Below are 17,274 nucleotides of genomic sequence, written 5' to 3'. Positions count from 1 at the left end.
ACAACACATTTTTTCAGAATTAATAACTGAAAGTATATATTCTTAAAAAGTACTCAGATAATCAAACAGCACACTATCAAAGTTATGACTAAGGACACATTCCGCTTAAATCCATATGGCAAACAGAGGGACAGTATTTGTTATTTTGGCATTTGCTTTCTAACAATGTTAAAAAAAATAAAGCAAACACATTTTAGACTCTTTGTACAATTTCACTCTCCATAACACAACAATTTATAAATGTTTTTCCTTTTTATTTTTGTATTATTCTTATCAGTAGCAAAATACAGAGGCTATTACAAGAAAAGTAAATGTGTTAAAACTGTCTGAAGTAATTTCTAGTATTTTTTTTAATCATATATAGAATTCTAGTTAGAAATATAAAGTGTTGTGGCAAGGTCTGCTGCTCTTAAGATATTACTATTTTATAGAGTAAATTTTGATTCACACATACATACGCACGCATACACACTACTGCCCCACCCCAAGCTTTCATTCTTTGCTCTGTGTCCTTCTTTGGTACCCTTCTGCCCCATCTGCATGTGAAAAAGAATTCAAAATTTAGCTGAGTCCCAGGGGTACACCAAAAAAGATCTACCTCATGACATCAATTAAAAAGTGAAAGCCCTATAACCTCTATGCTGATTCTGGGTAAATATTTAGGACACTGATCACCAACCAGTCAATCTCACTCGACCAGTCAGTTGTGGAGCCTCTGTCAGTCGATCTCAGTCTGAGGGTAGGTGAGTGGGGTCAGAACCTGGGTGGCTTATGCAGGGGAATGGGGGGGCAGAGGCAGTAGATCCTTGGGTGCCAAAAAGTGATCTTCACCATAAAAAAGTTGGAGACCACTGACCTAGGACATGAGAGGTAGGGTAGGCAGTGTCCCTTCCCAGTGTCATGTTGATGTCTGTTATTTAAGTCTTCCCATGCACTTGGCCTGCATGCCCTAGTCAATACCGATATGTATGCAATTCAAAAAGCTTAATGAAGTCATTCCTTCTTGTTAATTATTCTACACAGTTAATGGTCCAGGGAGATCAGAATTAAACATAAAGACAACACAAATAGCACTGAAACTTTTATGACATTTCAGGAATCTTCATTAACCCTATCCTTTTGGTGGGCACAAGCATTGATTTAGCATCACTTTTTAGAAAGCAATAGCATTTGTCTACACCAGGGGTGGGCAATTATTTGGGCTGGAGGGCCACTTAGGGAGTTTTGGCGAGCTGTCATGGGTCCAGTCAGCACTCCCCACCCCTACAACAGCTCACCAAGACTCCCTAAGTGGCTCTGCCCTGCAATTGGCCAGGCAGATCAGATACTGGCAAGCAGGTAGCAGCATCCAGGAGTGGGATAGGTGGGCAGGGCTGGGGCCAGGATCAATAATACTGGGCAGTGACAGCACAAAGCCACAATCCAATCCTCGCATGCCCCTGTCATGGGTGCCAGTTCCACAGGTAGGGAATGCAGGGAGCAGATCACACCTCTGCCCCGGGCCCCTGCCCTGCACTGTCATCACTCAGAGATCTCAGGGTCTCCATGGAGATTAGCCAGGGACCTGTGCCGGCAGGGTGCACTTGGTCAGGCAGATGGGATGGGCTGTGGGTAGACAGAGAGCAGGGTCCAGGAACAGGACAGGTAGGCAGGGCCGAGCCCAGAATCAGGATCACAGGGCCATGACAGTGCAGGGCTAGTGCCCATGGCAAAGCCATAATTTGCTCCCTACATGTCTTTTCCCATGGAACCAGCATTCGTTGCTGGGACATGCAGGGAGCGAATCGTGGTTCTGCACTGGGCACTAGACTCACACTGCCACCACTCCCAATCCTGCCTTAAGATCCTGGTCCCAGCCCCGCCCCGTCTGTCCAGCCACACACCCTGCCTGCCAGGGGCCCAGGTCAGACTCCATGGAGACCCTGCCCAACCAATCCATCCAGCGCTCTCAATGATGGGTGTGGGGCAGACAGGCTGCAGTGCCTGGGCAGCAAGACCAAGTCCACCAATGGCACAGACTAGCAGTGGTAGCTGGAAGGAACACCACTGCTGGGAAGCAAGTCTAGCCGCTGCACTGCCCCAGCCCCACTGTGCGCCTAGGGGCTGCAGAAGTGGCTGCACATCACACACTCCAGGTGACTCACTGCACTGGCAGGGCTAAGGAACCCACTGTGGACTGGAGAAAATCTCTTGGTAGGCTGGATCTGGTCTGCAGGCTGCATTCTGGCCACCCCTGATCTACCCAATATTCAAATAGGAACAATGCTCTCACAGTAACTGAATGATTAAATGTATTCAAAGAAACACTCTGAAAGGGGACACTGTTTTTTGAAGCTAAGCAATGAATTAAATTAATAGCCTTGATTATCCTAAAGCCTGCATATTCATTTAAAAAAAATATACATCCTTCACACATCTTCAGATGGTGTGCCCTTCCCAAGCCCAGTAACATACCAAAATTGGGGGTTATTTCCAGAATGCTTATAAATGGTATGACAAATATTAATGTTTTTATAAATAATTTGAAATTACTTTATGTATATTAGTAACATTATATGCAGGACATATTCATAGTTACCCTCTTGGAGGTTATCATAATTTTGGGGGTAAGTTCAAATTATATTCTAAATATTAGTGGAGCTGATTTTGCAAGGTATATAGTACCACCAACTACCACTGGGTCTATTAAACATTTATTTAAATTAACAACACTACTACCAATCAATTTTAATGCTTACCTTCACCTGACATAGTAGATTTTGCTGCTGGTGATGCTACTCTTTTTAAGCTAGCAGGACTTTCTGAGGAACCAGAATCCATGCTTAAGAGAGAAGAATTAAAGCATTAACATCTCTAAATTTAGTAAAATATAAACTATCTTAATACATATATCCTGCAATGCATTTTAAGCTACCAAGTATCAATTTGAAAAAGAAAGATGACGAAGTCTTTATTTAATACTTCAGCATAACAAGAGCCTGAATGATATGAACAAATGCAAACATGCTCTCATCCCCTCTCCTCTCAACAGAAAAATCTACATGCATTTCCAGTGGGGGTGCACTCAGAGATTTTGGAGGCCGATACTGATAGACGATTTTTAAGGAAGCATATCAACTGATACTGATCCAATTTCTGATACAGCTGTGTGCATCTGGTAAGTCTGTTGTGGTAAAAGGGGAGGGGGAAGGAGAGGGAAGGGGTGTGGGGGGGCAGAACAACACCCCCCACCGGTGAGGGAGGGAGTGGGGCTGAGGTAGGAGCTGTGCAGCCAGGGCGGGATGGGCGCGGGATAGAGCCACGGCTCATCTGGGAGGAATGGCAGTTCCCGTCGCTTGTCTGGGAGGGCGTGGGGGGAGGAAGCATGTGCCCTCAGATCTGTGCTGGGTGGGCCAGGCAGGCTGCAGTGCTGCACTTGGGATGGGTGGCAGCGGTGCTGGGAAGGGGGCTATGAGGGGGGGCCTCAGCCACCCCAAAGTTTGCCATAGCACCCCCATAGCTCCCTCCTCGCGCTGCCACCTGCCATGATAGCAGCACAGCATGGCCCCAGCCCACAGCTGCAGCCCAACTGGCTTGCCCCATGCAGATCTGGACGCACATGTTACCGCCTCCCCCTGTGCCCTCTCAGACAAGCAGCAAGAGCTGCCAGAGGAGTGGCGTGCAGTGTTGGGAGCCGCCCCCACGCCCCCAAGCCCCCAGATGAGCTGTGGCTCTGTCCCGCGCCCACACGGACATTTATTGGCCAAATTATCGGCCACATCAGGCCAATTTCCAATATAGTCAATTTTCTTTCTATCAGTGCCGATCCAATATCAGACCGATGTGCTGGTGCACCTCTACTTTCTAGTTTTCACTGTCAATGTGAATTTTGCTTTAATATTACATACTCTGCTAGATCAAAATCTGCCTGAAACAATGGCAGTCTTTCACAATGTCTTTTTCCAGTTTCTAAGCAGTGTGCTCTAAAAGTAAAGTTTGAATCTCCTCTATAGTAGACAAACTGCAACCAATTCTGTTCTATCTTTGACAATAACAATCACTTTTCAGTTGTATGGAGAATTCTCAAGCTTGGTTCTGTATTTGGTCTACATAAATCAAATAGTGCCTCTTAATACCCTTTTTCCCCCTGAAGTGACTATATATAAAGTGGCACTATGTTAGCCAGTGGCTCTTCCCCCTAGTATTTATTTAATGCTTTTGCTTAAATATGATTTTGCTATTTTTGTTAGTCAAAACAGGTAAAAGAAAATTAGTTGTATCCTATCCTCGTTTCTACATCAACAGAACTGTAAGCTAAGCTCACTCTTCATATCCCAAGCTGGCATTTAAAAAAACAAGCCAAGAAAACTAAAATTCATTTTAACAAAATCAACTTTACACTTTATAAAATGTAGCCTACAAATATGTGTATCTCAATACTTTAAAGTTTAAACAAACCTTTTGTGAATTTTAACAAAGCCAAACTGAAATACCTTGTTGACTTCCTTATTGGGCCTGAAATAAGCTTCACATATGATTTAGGAAACCATCCTTTTTGACCTTGGACCTCTCCAAACCACCACATATCTTGCTGCTCCAGAACTGTTATGATATCATTTTTGTTAAAATTAAGGTGGTTGTCCTTCTTGGCTCTCCAAGGATACAAAGCCTGTGCTTGAAGCCCTTCTACTTTTTCACCCTAGAGTGATGAGAACAGAACAGTAAATTAGGAAGTGCCTTCTGCAAGGAGGCTGCTTTAAAAAAAAAAAAAAAGATAATTCTGTATCCAAAAATGAATGCAGTAACACCTATAGGTGCATTTAGTCTCTATTAAAATGTTTTTTTTCCCAAAATGAATAAACCATATAGACCAGTTAAAAATACATGCATTTTACACTGAACAGAATATGTTAATACTATTTACCAGTTTTTATGTCCATTCTTATTAAGGGGAACAGGCTATAAACACTTTGTAAGAATAGTAGTTTTCAACAAAAATATTTTATCTCATTTACTATACTTCTGTCATAAACCTCTACAAATAAAAAACAAGCCTAACTGACAAATGGCTTCCAGGAAGCCTCGCAGCAAAGGGTATGTGAAGGGTATATGTTTGCTGTAATTTATTCATTATGCTCTTCTGCATTCTAATTGCTTTATGGAGCTATAGTACCTAACATAATTCAGAATGTTAAGGAAATGGACCAGGACTACCAGGATTACCTTATTACCTTGCATACAACACATACTTCCCCCCCACCAAAAAAAACAAAACAAACCCAACTCCTGGAAATTTCAGTGCATGTTATATGGAAGAACAGTTATATAGTACGAACAGTTTCTGTCATAAAAGCAAAAGTTAAACTAAAATCAGTGCATGACTCACAGGAAACAGCACAGTGAGCAAGTTCTACTCCCTATCTCCTGCTACTCAATGGGTGCATCTACATGTTCAATAATGCACCATAGCTACTGAGCATTAAATTTAGTACTTGGTTAACCAAGCATTGAATCAATGCACAACAACTTGTGCTATTGCACAGTAGCACCAGTGCACAGGTTTTTAGTGACACTTCCCGTGCAGTAGCGTATTAGTACAGTTTTTGCCCAGCATGCTACTATGCGGCGTTATGAGGCTACTGCACAGTTAGTATCTCAGGTAGATGCACTCAGTTACAAGGAAAGATCTTTTTTCCTTCATCCTGCCTTTCAAAAACAAGGTGTGTATTATATTCTGGGGTGTGGTGTATGCAAGAAAAAGATGGTACTGGGGTCTAAATGACTGCACACAGGGTTTGGATTGAAGTTCCAGGAATTTCTAACTGCATTTTGCCACTCCTTTCCTGTAAGACTTTGGATCCTCTTTCCATTTTGAAATAATTTTCCCATATTAAAGAAACGCTGCAAAGAAAGCTTCATGTTTGTACATTATTTGGAAAAGTTAAAATGCTACAAGTATTATTCTTGAACAATTATAGCCACTTACTTGGCCCAGGACAGGAGAAGGAGATGATCCAGTTACAGTGGCTGGAGTGAAGGCTGATCTTTGCCGCAGCTGCCCTGCACTTGGAACAGTTAAAGATGGTTGGGTTGCCCAAGCATCCCAGTTATCAGTTTCTGGTTTCTCGCTAGTGCTAGTTGGCCACCTGAAAATAAGAAACCAACATTATTAATTTTTTGTTTCTACCAGTACACCCACTTCTGCATCCAAACAAGCACTGTGCTGGTAGAAAAATATTGATGCAAGACTTCTATTGCTTCAGGAACCGGTATAACTACACCAGCAGACTGTGTCATTAGTAATGCAGTTGAAAATGAACATATGCCAGGCTGTGCCAGTTGAACATGAATATATATGAATATATGAACATGAGCCTACAATGCGATGCTGCAGCTAATAAAGCGACCAAAACGCTGGCTTGCATCCATAGATGCTTCTCGAGCAAATCCCGGGACGTCATTCTCCCCTTGTACTCGGCCTTGGTGAGGCCGCAGCTGGAGTACTGCGTCCAGTTTTGGGCTCCACAATTCAAAAAGGATGTGGAGAAGCTTGAGAGAGTCCAGAGGAGAGCCACGCGCATGATCAGAGGTCAGGAAAACAGATCTTACGACAACAGGCTGAGAGACATGGGACTCTTTAGCCTGGAAAAGCGCAGGCTCAGGGGTGATCTGATGGCCACCTGTAAGTTTATCAAGGGTGACCACCAGGATCTGGGGGAACGTTTGTTCACCAGAGCGCCCCAAGGGATGACGAGGTCGAACGGTCACAAACTCCTGCAAGACCGTTTCAGGCTGGACATAAGGAAGAATTTCTTTACTGTCCGAGCCCCCAAGGTCTGGAACAGTCTGCCAGCGGAGGTGGTTCAAGCACCTACATTGAACACCTTCAAGAGTAAATTGGATGCTTATCTTGCTGGGATCCTATGACCCCAGCTGACTTCCTGCCCTTTGGGCAGGGGGCTGGACTCGATGATCTCCCGAGGTCCCTTCCAGCCCTAATGTCTATGAAATCTATGAAATATCATAGACTAGTTTTGCTGGTAAAAACCTTGCACTGTAGACTAGGCTGGTGGTTTTCAACCTTTTTTCATCTGCAGACTCCTAAAAAATTTCAAATGGAGGTATGGACCCCTCTGAACTGTAAGTGTGAGTATTCATATACTTTTCATTTTATCATAGTCATCTTTTGTGGAATCCTTAGACACTCTGCAGACTCCCATAGGTCTGCAGACCACAGGTTGAAAACCACTGGATTGGGCCTGAAAGTGAACAAAACTGATCTCTGTTGGGCCTGTCATATAAAGAACAGATTTAATGGTGGAAGAATTCCAAGATTCAATGTGCTTGGGCACATTTTAGGTCAGAAACTGGTTCTAACATGTATGGATTTTATTTAGTCTTCTATGATTAGCTAAATCTATGTATGGGATCATCTTAAATAATCAACCAGCCCATAAATATAAGTTTCCATTCACTATCAGTGCTTTGGAAAAAGGAATATTTACAATACTCAACCAAAGTAAAGAAAGTTCAGTGTCATCCTACCTTCAATTTACACATTGAGTTAAAATAAAAGCAACAAATCATCCTGAGAGTATACAGAAAACATCTACATTTTACATGAAATTCTTGTTCCTGGCTTTTGTGCCATTCATTTACAATATTTACTGAAATTTAAGATGACCTTGAATATAAGATGATCAGCCAATAATTTGATTCTATACATGGAAAATTTATAAATTTGTTATAATTTTCTATGTATAGAATCTACTTATCGGAGACCCATCTTTATTTCAGCCCCTGCACTGCTGCAGGGGGCAGGCAGTGGGGGCAGCAGGTGGTGTTTGGAAGGTCAAGCAGCTTGTTCCCTCCTTATGCTTGCTCTCTGCCACCTCTGTTCCCTGCCCGCCTCCCTGCACCCTCAGGTTCCCCCTTCCCCTTCTGTTCCCTCTCCTGTTGCTTCCCCTTCTGCTTCCTTGGTCCTTATATTTCTACATGTCCCCCCCACACACACACACATCCTCCCAGCCTCTGCTTCCTCCACCTCCCCCTACCCTGCCCTTGTTCTGTGCTGGCAGGCTCCATCCAGGCTGCAGCCTGGGTCACTGAGCATGGCCCCAGCCCCTGTAGCATCTGTGCAAGGCTATGTGCTACTGTTAGGGACCACGCTGGGGCCAGGCTCATTACCCCAGGCTGCAGCATGGACAGAGCCTTCCAGCATGCAGCAAAAGTAAAGGAGGAAGAAAATGTCCAGGTGAGGGAGCAGAAGCTGTGTACAGCGGGGAGAAGGGGGAAAGAAGCTACCGAGGGCGAGATGGTGGAGTGCAGAGGCAGTAGGATGGGGGCAAGGACAGAAAGCAGCTGCAGCTATGGCCCTGACCCCAAGTAGGAGATGAAGCTCATGCTGCCACAGCTGCCTGCCACCCCCTGCCCTTGTACAGGATTCTAAGACAAAGGGCTTCCCTCCCATGTTAAATGGGGGTAAAATACATCTTAGAATCAAGTAAGCATAGTAATATTACACTACACACTGCAGCAATGCCTCACATTCACACAAAGCCTCATTGTACCAAGGGTCATACAATTATGATATGCAGTAAGCACCGTGGGCTGAAGATTTTTTTTTATGTTCTGTTGCATTAATTTTATGCAAGGGCATTAAAAAATGCATTATTCCCCTAAGGCCAGAACAGCTTTGCCCTGAGCCTGTTTTCTTTGTAACAAACTTCCTTTTGTATTTATCTGTCGGACTGGTACAGTGAAAGCATGTCTTTTACTCGGAAAGTCTTTTTCTCTGAACTTTGTATCCTGTTGCTGAAGGAGTGAAATATTTTACTTAAAAACAAAGGAGAAAGGAGTTACAGAAGCAGCTCCTACTAGAGACGGTCAATCCTTTATTCTTTTAAAACACGTTATCTGTAGTGTCCTCAGAAACTTATTTGCCATGTTAACCGTCTGCTTGCTTCTTATCCTAAAGGATGAGCGAATTATCAGGAATTTTAACTTAATGCAGATTAACTACCTGAAAACAAGCTTCATCTCAGCCCAAGTGCTACTCACAACTACCCGCCCCCACCCCCGACATACGTTGAGCTGAAGTCTGCCCAGTTGTTGGCAGTGGTTGTAGTAGATTCTGTAGAAGCAGGTGCTGCCAGAGACGTGGGAGTTTCACGCACAGAAACTTTAGGTGCAGCTGTAGTGTCAGGTACTGGTTTAACAGAAGCTGGGACTTCATTATCAGGTATTTTCTCTGCATAGTTTGCAGGGAACCATCCAGTCTTTCCCTTCAGTTCACCTCCAAGCCACCCTGGTTCTCCAGTTTGGCTTTCATCTACCTGCAGGCATGTTAAGACACAACGATCACAAACATGACACACAAAATGGGTGGTTTATTTAAAAAGTCCAGCACCTGTTCAGCTGATTATGTTTCTCTAACTACTGTGAAACTGCACCCTGTTACAGAAGTAAATGATTCATTTGGGCAAAAGTTAGCAAGCGTTACTCTTCCTAAATCCAGGGGTGTCAAACATCCAACCCCCAAGCCAGATCCAGCCCCCAGAGCTATATCACCTGGCCCCCCGTGCTTCCCACAGGTCTTAGAGTAACCCACAGGCAGCATGCAGAGTGCTCTGGACAGTCTTGTGTGCCGCACAAGGACCCCATCCAGATTGCGTCCTGGAGCACTGGAGTGGCTGCCACAAGCAGCACAGCTTCAGAGTGGCCACAGAGCCATGCAGAACAGCTATGGCAGCAGCGGCTCCAAAGCCTTGTAAAATGGCCCATGGTGGCTGGAGCAGCATTGTGCTGCACAAAGTGCCCAGTCTAGATCCAGAAGGCGGGGAGAATCTGTAAGCCTGGGTGAGTTTGACACCCCCACTTTAACTGAATTAGTAATTCTTTGTAATGGATAGACTATAGTAGAACCAATCCCTCTATTTTTACAGTTATTTTGTTCATGTCCTTTTCAAACCCTGCCTAGTAAGTAAAGACTTCCTATTTAAATCCCAAAGAATGAATGAAATATGGGCTTAGAGAATTGTTCCTGAAAAGCTTACTGTAGTATAGCAGACATTTCAGGAAATTTGTTATTTAGTGGGTTGTCCTACAGCCTTTTTTCATCCTCAGAAAGTACAATAAAAACAGCAACTTAATATCAGCATTCATAAAGCCACTAAAAAGAGCATTATTTTTCTTAATATATTTATGCAAACTATTTTGGCAGTAAATATATGTTTCCTTGCAGACAACTGTTTATTCTTCTACAGTCTTCCTTTAATTCTTCTCAGATAAGAGCCACAACCTATAATGAAACCAAGTTGTTTTTGCCACTATTCTGTCACTTCAACTACTGTAACAAAATCTGGCAAACCCCAGATTTTTGTTAACCTTCCCTTATTGTTTTATATTCACAGTCTGAAAGCTTTCAGTTGTAGTCTACAATCTTAATTTACTGCTTCAACAGTAATAGACAATAGTCTATGATATGAAATCAACCATTTTGGGCAACAGAGGATGCACCTGGGACAGTAACTCACAAATGTTATCAGCTAGTCAACACTGGAAGGGCAAATGAGGAAATGTTCTTGTTTATATGCCAGGCACTTCATGCACTATGGAAAAAAAATGGAAGAGAACTTCTGAGCTTTTACTAGTCAGGCTCTTCTTCCATGTGCATGACTGGGCATCGGCTGGCTCCTCCACAGGCCACAAAAACAATAGGGAGGATGGGAAGAATGTCACAGAAGTAGGATGAAGTTATAAAAGCCCTCTTCTATTTTTTTCCCCTATTTTTTAGAATTTGATGAGATGAAAGATACTGCAAATTCAGTACACAAGTTGATATGAAAAGCATACATAGGCATTCTTGCCAAAATAAGCTATGCCTACTTCAGAAAGTTTTTTCAGATGCAGGTAAACAGATAATGGTTTTAGGTGTGGTTTTGTTCCACAAAAATTTATGCTTTTTTTACCCAAGCAGTTAAAGGTGGTTTCATCTAAACATAAATGCAAGAAACACCGATTGAAGTGTTTCATTCATTGCTAAAAAATGTATGTGGATGCAATTATCTTAATCTGTTTTAACAATGTTGCCAACAGAGCTGAGCAACTAATTCTATTGTGTCCAATAAGCTGATTTTTTTGTAACGAAGGAAATTCAGACTGGAAACAGAACAGCATTGAGCAAGTGAGCACCAGCGAGCTTGTGAGGGTAGATACCCAATTAACGGAGGTGAGCACAGCACATGCCTAGAGTGTAAAAAGGCAGCTTAATTAGGCAATGGTCTCAAACTGAAATGCAATAATTCACAGTAAAACCAGATCAGGGCAGTGTCCCTGACATAAAACCATTAATATTACCTGAACTTAAATCAATTAAGAAAAATTATTTATAAAAAACCCCCAAACAAATTCATGGCTGGATCCTTGCCAAAGGTTGTCACTTAACTATAACAACGACAGCAACATAGAGTCTTATGCTTTCATCACTGCTACTTTTATAGGGGAAAAAATCTATTCTTGAACCATTTCTCCAAATAAGACATTCTGAGCACTACAGTTAGGGCATATGCAGAAGGGCTGGGGCCTGCGGGAATAGAGGTCACCCCCTGAAGTTACCTGCAACACTGAGCTCTCTCTTCACTGGACAATTCCTGTTAGCCCTAACTGATATTAAGATTAGCTGCTGGGGAAAAAAGTTTCAGACACCTCCACAGGGAAGAAAGTAGATGCTGCCCACTGCACTAATCCAAATCCTGCCATCTCTGTCCCTTGAAATTTTTAGGCAATGATTACTTGACAGCTTTCATTTTTCAGCCGATACAAACAAAACACATCCATCACTTCTCTTTTTTGACACAGACAGTGGGATTCTTTAGTCAGCACTATCCACCAATACAGAAAATACGTCCAAGGGCAGCAGGTCCTAGGCCTGCCTTTACAGAGAAGCTGGTCACAACATGGTGAAGTGGGGAAAGATTTTAAAGTTAGAGTGCAAGCACCTTCCATGTGAAAAAACGCAGTTTGTCCATAGATTGCATGTGTAGGGAAACCCACTTTCATTTTTTTAAATTGAGCTCACAGGGAAGCCTACCCAGGATAGACAGCCTGGCAGAATCTTGTATAAATAGATTTGCAAGGACCTCATTTTCAAGTAGGCTGGTCAAGTCACAGACAGCTTGAGAAGTTTTGGCTGTAAACTTCAAGTTAGGAGAACTGGAGGCAGATGTCCCATATCCTCCTCCGTCTTTCCTGCTTCCAGAATAGGTCAGGCATCAGTAGTTACCTGCCTGGGTTGCTTGTTGAATGCATTGTTAAACTGGGCTGTGGTCAACTGGCCACAACTTTGAGGTATCCACCTCCATCCTTAGCTGTCCCATGCCATTTGGGTGGGTGTGTGGGGGTGGGACGGCCTCAAGCAGCCCCTTGTAGGCTGCAACACTGTCAGTCTGCAAGGGAAAAGCCACGGTTTCCTATGTTTTTCTCCTTTAAACGAGAATCCATTTTTAAAGTTTGTTCATGACCCTTTTACATGTGACCCACTTTTGGGCCGCAACTCATGGGTTGAGAAATACTGCTTTAAAGCATATCAGAACTCCAAATCAAAGCATGGATTGTATTCCACTATTGGCTTGAGTGCAGCAAAAGAGAACTAGGATCCTTTCCACGTATTAGTCAAGGGGGGATTTTAGCAGGTTTTACTAGGTTGTGACAATATTACACGACAATAGCATGCAATAATGTTTGATACAGATGAATCTAAGGGGACCATCATAACACCAATGTACTTCTGTTCTGCTAAAACTGTTAATCTATCAGCAAAGCTTCTTTGCAGAAAAGCCTGTGATGACACTGTAAATAAACTATTCTATATTCAGGGTGGGAATGGTGTATTACATACAAACTACTCAATCTGTAATACTAAAGCTTCTGGCTGCAGTTGTCCCTGGACTACTCCCTCCTGTTCCTGCTAGACTGCACTGCCTTAGGCCATGTGCTGATTCTTTGCCCATCTGCTACTGAAATGTGTATCCCACACTTCTTTTGGTGCAAATCAGTCAATTATTTCTCCTGTCTGCTGGTCCTGTCTTGTGCCTCTGTCCCTATTAATTCACAGGGAAAACAGAAATAAATGGACCACATGCTTGACCAGTTCAGTGTGGCTTTGCTGCAGTGCAGAACAACATTTTCACTGCAGTAGAGACACTAAGGCATTATAATGGAAGGTCAGCAGTAGAGGGTGAATCTTGCCAAATAAGGGGAAGAAATGTAAATAGCAGTACCTGACTTGTGAGGCTTAACAATACAAACTGCATATCAGTAGCACTCCCAGAAAGTTGCAAAGGTAGTAACTAGAATCACTGATATACAGGGTCAGCAATAAAAGGTCATGATTGGTCATTTATTCTACAAAAGATGCCGTCTTAAAAATGCACCACAAGTACAGGATTATCAGTCAGATTTTCAACAACTTCTTGCATAACTCTGATTTTTAAATAACTTATTTAAGGTTTCACTATCCAATAGAATTAAAAGCTCTCTCAAAAAACAGCCTAATCATGCATGTAAAAGATTAATTTCTTCAATCCAGTTTAGCTTTTCATGCAGGTCCCTATGTATGACATTGTTCCCTTTCCATTTCCCATCTATCCAAAGGACAGTTATTGTAGAAATTTACTGCAAAATTAATTTACTGTAGAAAGGATTTTAAAATTCAAATATGCTTCAACTCTTAAACCTTCCACAACAAGAAGCTGATCGTTCCAAAACCGCCAACTTAACTAACATCAGACATTAAAAAGAACAGCTGGAATTAACACAAATCTATACAAAGTGTTTTAGGAAGAGGTTTTGACTCACTATAAACCTTACTTCATGTAAAACTTCGCAGCGGGAATACTCAGGGTATAAAAACAAAGTTTCACAAAGTATTCTGTTAAACTGGAAGCAAATACCACCATTATATATCTTTGTTCACCTGACTTTTGTTCCAGCCAAAACTGGGTCTCTCTTTTTCCAAAAACTGGTATTACTATTTTACTTTGATACTAGATTGGCTTTTACTACTACTCTGAAAGTCAGCTCTTTCAGGTAGAAGCTCTTAACTGTGTGGACACACTATGCCTAGCACATCAGGTTTTGCTGTTCAGGTCTATGACATAGAGAACAGTCATTCTTTTCACCATCATCAGAAAAAAATAATGACAGCCTACAATGCATCACTATGAAATGACTTTAGATTTGGGACAGAAATGAAGCTTCCTAATTGGTCTCTCCATTCCTCTGCTATCCAGGCCAATGAATTTGGCAATTCAACAATCCAACTTTGCTTCATGGAATTATTTTAAGTTCATTCCAAAATCATTCAGATATCAAAGTTGGTTTATGCCAACAATATTTCCCCTTGAACAGAATTACCCTCCTCCAAACCTGGCCATGCTAACATCCAATTTACAGACACAGGAAAGATTGATCACTACTCAAAAAAGTTTAGGGGTTATGAATTTGTGAGAAAGCCTAGAATAGGAGGAATAGGAGGGGCTGCCTAGACCCCAACTATTATTATGCCCTGATACATATATATAGTAGTCTCAAGCCTAATTGTGTGGGAAGTTTAAGAAACGTGCAAAGCTTCTACATATAGTAAAAACTAAAAAGCTAAACAACAGAAATAACAGAGATAGAGATAATGTACTTCAAAAAACTTTAACTTTTCCCATCATGCCACACAGATTCTGTAGGCCACTACACGTTCATAACATACCATCACAGTATTGCAGATAATTAGTGTGTATCCACGAATTTCAGAGCAAAGCACAAAGAATACATCTACATTTATACAGAGCAGACAGACACTGGTGTAGAAGGACTGCACGTAGAAAGACTATCTGAATTTTTAGTGATCTGTGTATGCCCTAAAAATTAAAAACCCCTACCAACACTCCCTACATGGTTTAAACTTGTATTCCACTTTTGCTATAAAGTGCCTGCAAGCTATGGAACAGCTGAAGCAATACTGAGTCCAACCATGTTTTAACCACGTCTCCATGCCATAGTACAGTCCTATTTATGCCCAAGGACTGGACAAGTCTCAGGAACATGGTGAAAAACAATATATCTCATGTCTACGCTATCAGCCTGACCTGTACCTTTCAACATAACAGTTACAGCATAGGCAGCATTGGAGTTGTTGCTGGATGCTGCTCCAATGTAGACTTGCCAGGAAGCATGGACAAGCCAAGTCACAGACAATGTTAAAAATGATCACTGACAGTTGTTCTAACTTAGCATATTCCTTTGCATATTTGGTATTCTTGAACATAAAACACACTGAAAGTCTGACTTTGAAATTAAGAAAACAAAACAAGAGTATATATCTACAGTGCATACAATTTTTTCATTCAAATTTAAGATGCAGGCCATTTTAGAAGAAAAGTTTAGCTTTTAAAAAACCTGTTGCATATAGTCAAAGGAACATGGATGACTTATTCTATACCACTCTGGCTGGTTTAGAACTATTATAAGCTTCACATTTCACTAAAGAATTTAAGTTGTGTTACTAGGCAGGCATATATGTGATCTTACATACATCTTAGACTATAAGCTTGCAAATCACTGTTCTCCAAAAACAAGACTGACATACAACTCTTAAGCAGCACAGAAAGGGACATACGTGTTTAAGAATGCCTACATGATGGAGGAGTCCAAATCCCAGCTCTTAAGTGACAAAGCTACTCTGGAAAATGGGAGTTTGGTATGTCTGATAATTTAACCTTAGATAATTAAACACACATGTAAACTAAACATGTAACAAAGTTATACTTAAAAAAAAATGCATGAATAGATTGTGTAGACTTCCTAATAGTCATACAAGCACACTTACCCATTCCCTTTTAACCTCCATCAGGAAAGCAATGATGTAAAGTAAGGCAGAATTATAACACATTTCACAAAAGTCACTTACTTGTATTAGTGTTTCGAAGCTTAGTTCATTTAAGCAATTACTACAGAGTGGGAGAGAAATCCCACCGGAATCAGATTTTAGGTTTAAATATTGTCAAAGTTTTATTTAAAATTTAAAAAAGCAAGGGCCAGAGTACAGTTTTTCTTTGGTATATCATGAACTAGAAGTGAAGTCTAAAGGCATTGAAAAGGGGAATTCAGACAGTCCAAACCATTGTTTGAAATCCAGAAGTGCCCCCTAAAATCAAATTCTTATTTTTCCAAAATGTTGATTTTCCTCAGTTCCAGTTTGTCTCCCAAATCATTTTGTTAACTAGTGCTTAGGTTTCCTCAAGCAAAGCTCATAGCATGCTTGCGCTTCTAGAAGATACTTTATTTCCTGGGAAAGAAATGATTGGAGAGTTCCTCAATAACCTAGGGAGCCCCATGTACCACATTTGACAAGTGACTTACCAACCTCACATCTTTAGGTTACAAAAATTATCAAACCACTGCACTCCAAATTGGTTTGGGTCTTTTTTTTAATCATTTGTATTTTCTCATATTCACGGTGGATTTTGATGTCATTCACAATGTATTGTGACATGGTTAAGTAAATCAAAGAGGAGAAATAGGTTTTTTTATACATTTTAGATAGTTATTAAGATATGCTACTACATTACAGAGTTGGTTTTTTTTCCCAAAGTCAATAGTTTGCTAGGGTGCAATAGTTCTTAATATAACTGGGAAGCTAACAGTGAAATGCTTTTTACCAAGCTAGATTTTCAATGAGAATATTTTGAAGTGAAAAATGACACAAGGATGTTATGACTGCATTAGAGTTGTGAATTTCTTAAATATCTAATAACTATAGTAACAGGTTTGGACACATCTTAAGTATTCCAGTGCTCTTTCCTGCTCAGGGCAGGGGCTTGGACTTGATCTGCTAAGGTCCCTTCCGACCCAAACATCTATGAATTTGTTATATAAAGCTAACTGAATATTTTAGGCAGGTTCAGTACCACTAGGCACTGCCACTAAAAAAAGATACATTATAATTTTTCTCCAACCAAATTTTCAGTCTCTCATAATTTTAATTTTTCAGACTAACATTTTCCTTATTTTATCTTTGAATTTAAGTGAGCTCCTGAAGTGGTTCAGCAAGAACCGTATCTGCCATTTTAAAGTAAAACATAAGGAATAACACTGGAAAAGGAAAGTTATTCTACAAATGAATCTAAATCAAAAAAGCTATGTTGGACTATTATGCCAACAAACGTGTGTGTGTGTGTGTGTGTGTGTGTGTGTGTGTGTGTGTGTGCGCGCGCGTGTGTGTGTGCACATACATAGCTGATT

General features: G+C 41.3%; 1 protein-coding gene across 2 annotated transcripts in view; it reads right to left on the bottom strand.

Moving 5' to 3' along the window:
- ITSN1 (intersectin 1) overlaps positions 1–17,274 on the bottom strand; it is a 182,633-nt gene that overhangs the window by 48,000 nt on the left and 117,359 nt on the right. For both annotated transcript variants that reach the window (XM_019528885.1, XM_019528884.1), the window contains exons 20-23: positions 9,067–9,314; positions 5,966–6,125; positions 4,473–4,678; positions 2,739–2,821 (exon numbers count right to left, since the gene is read on the bottom strand). In XM_019528885.1, coding sequence (XP_019384430.1) covers positions 2,739–2,821; positions 4,473–4,678; positions 5,966–6,125; positions 9,067–9,314 — 697 coding nt within the window. The remainder of the gene's footprint in view (positions 1–2,738; positions 2,822–4,472; positions 4,679–5,965; positions 6,126–9,066; positions 9,315–17,274) is intronic.

This window comes from Crocodylus porosus, unplaced genomic scaffold (assembly GCF_001723895.1).
Source record: "Crocodylus porosus isolate Cpor-Errol unplaced genomic scaffold, CroPor_comp1, whole genome shotgun sequence".
In the NCBI taxonomy this organism is placed as follows: domain Eukaryota; kingdom Metazoa; phylum Chordata; order Crocodylia; family Crocodylidae; genus Crocodylus; species Crocodylus porosus.
This window is presented reverse-complemented; position numbering and strand designations above follow the sequence as displayed.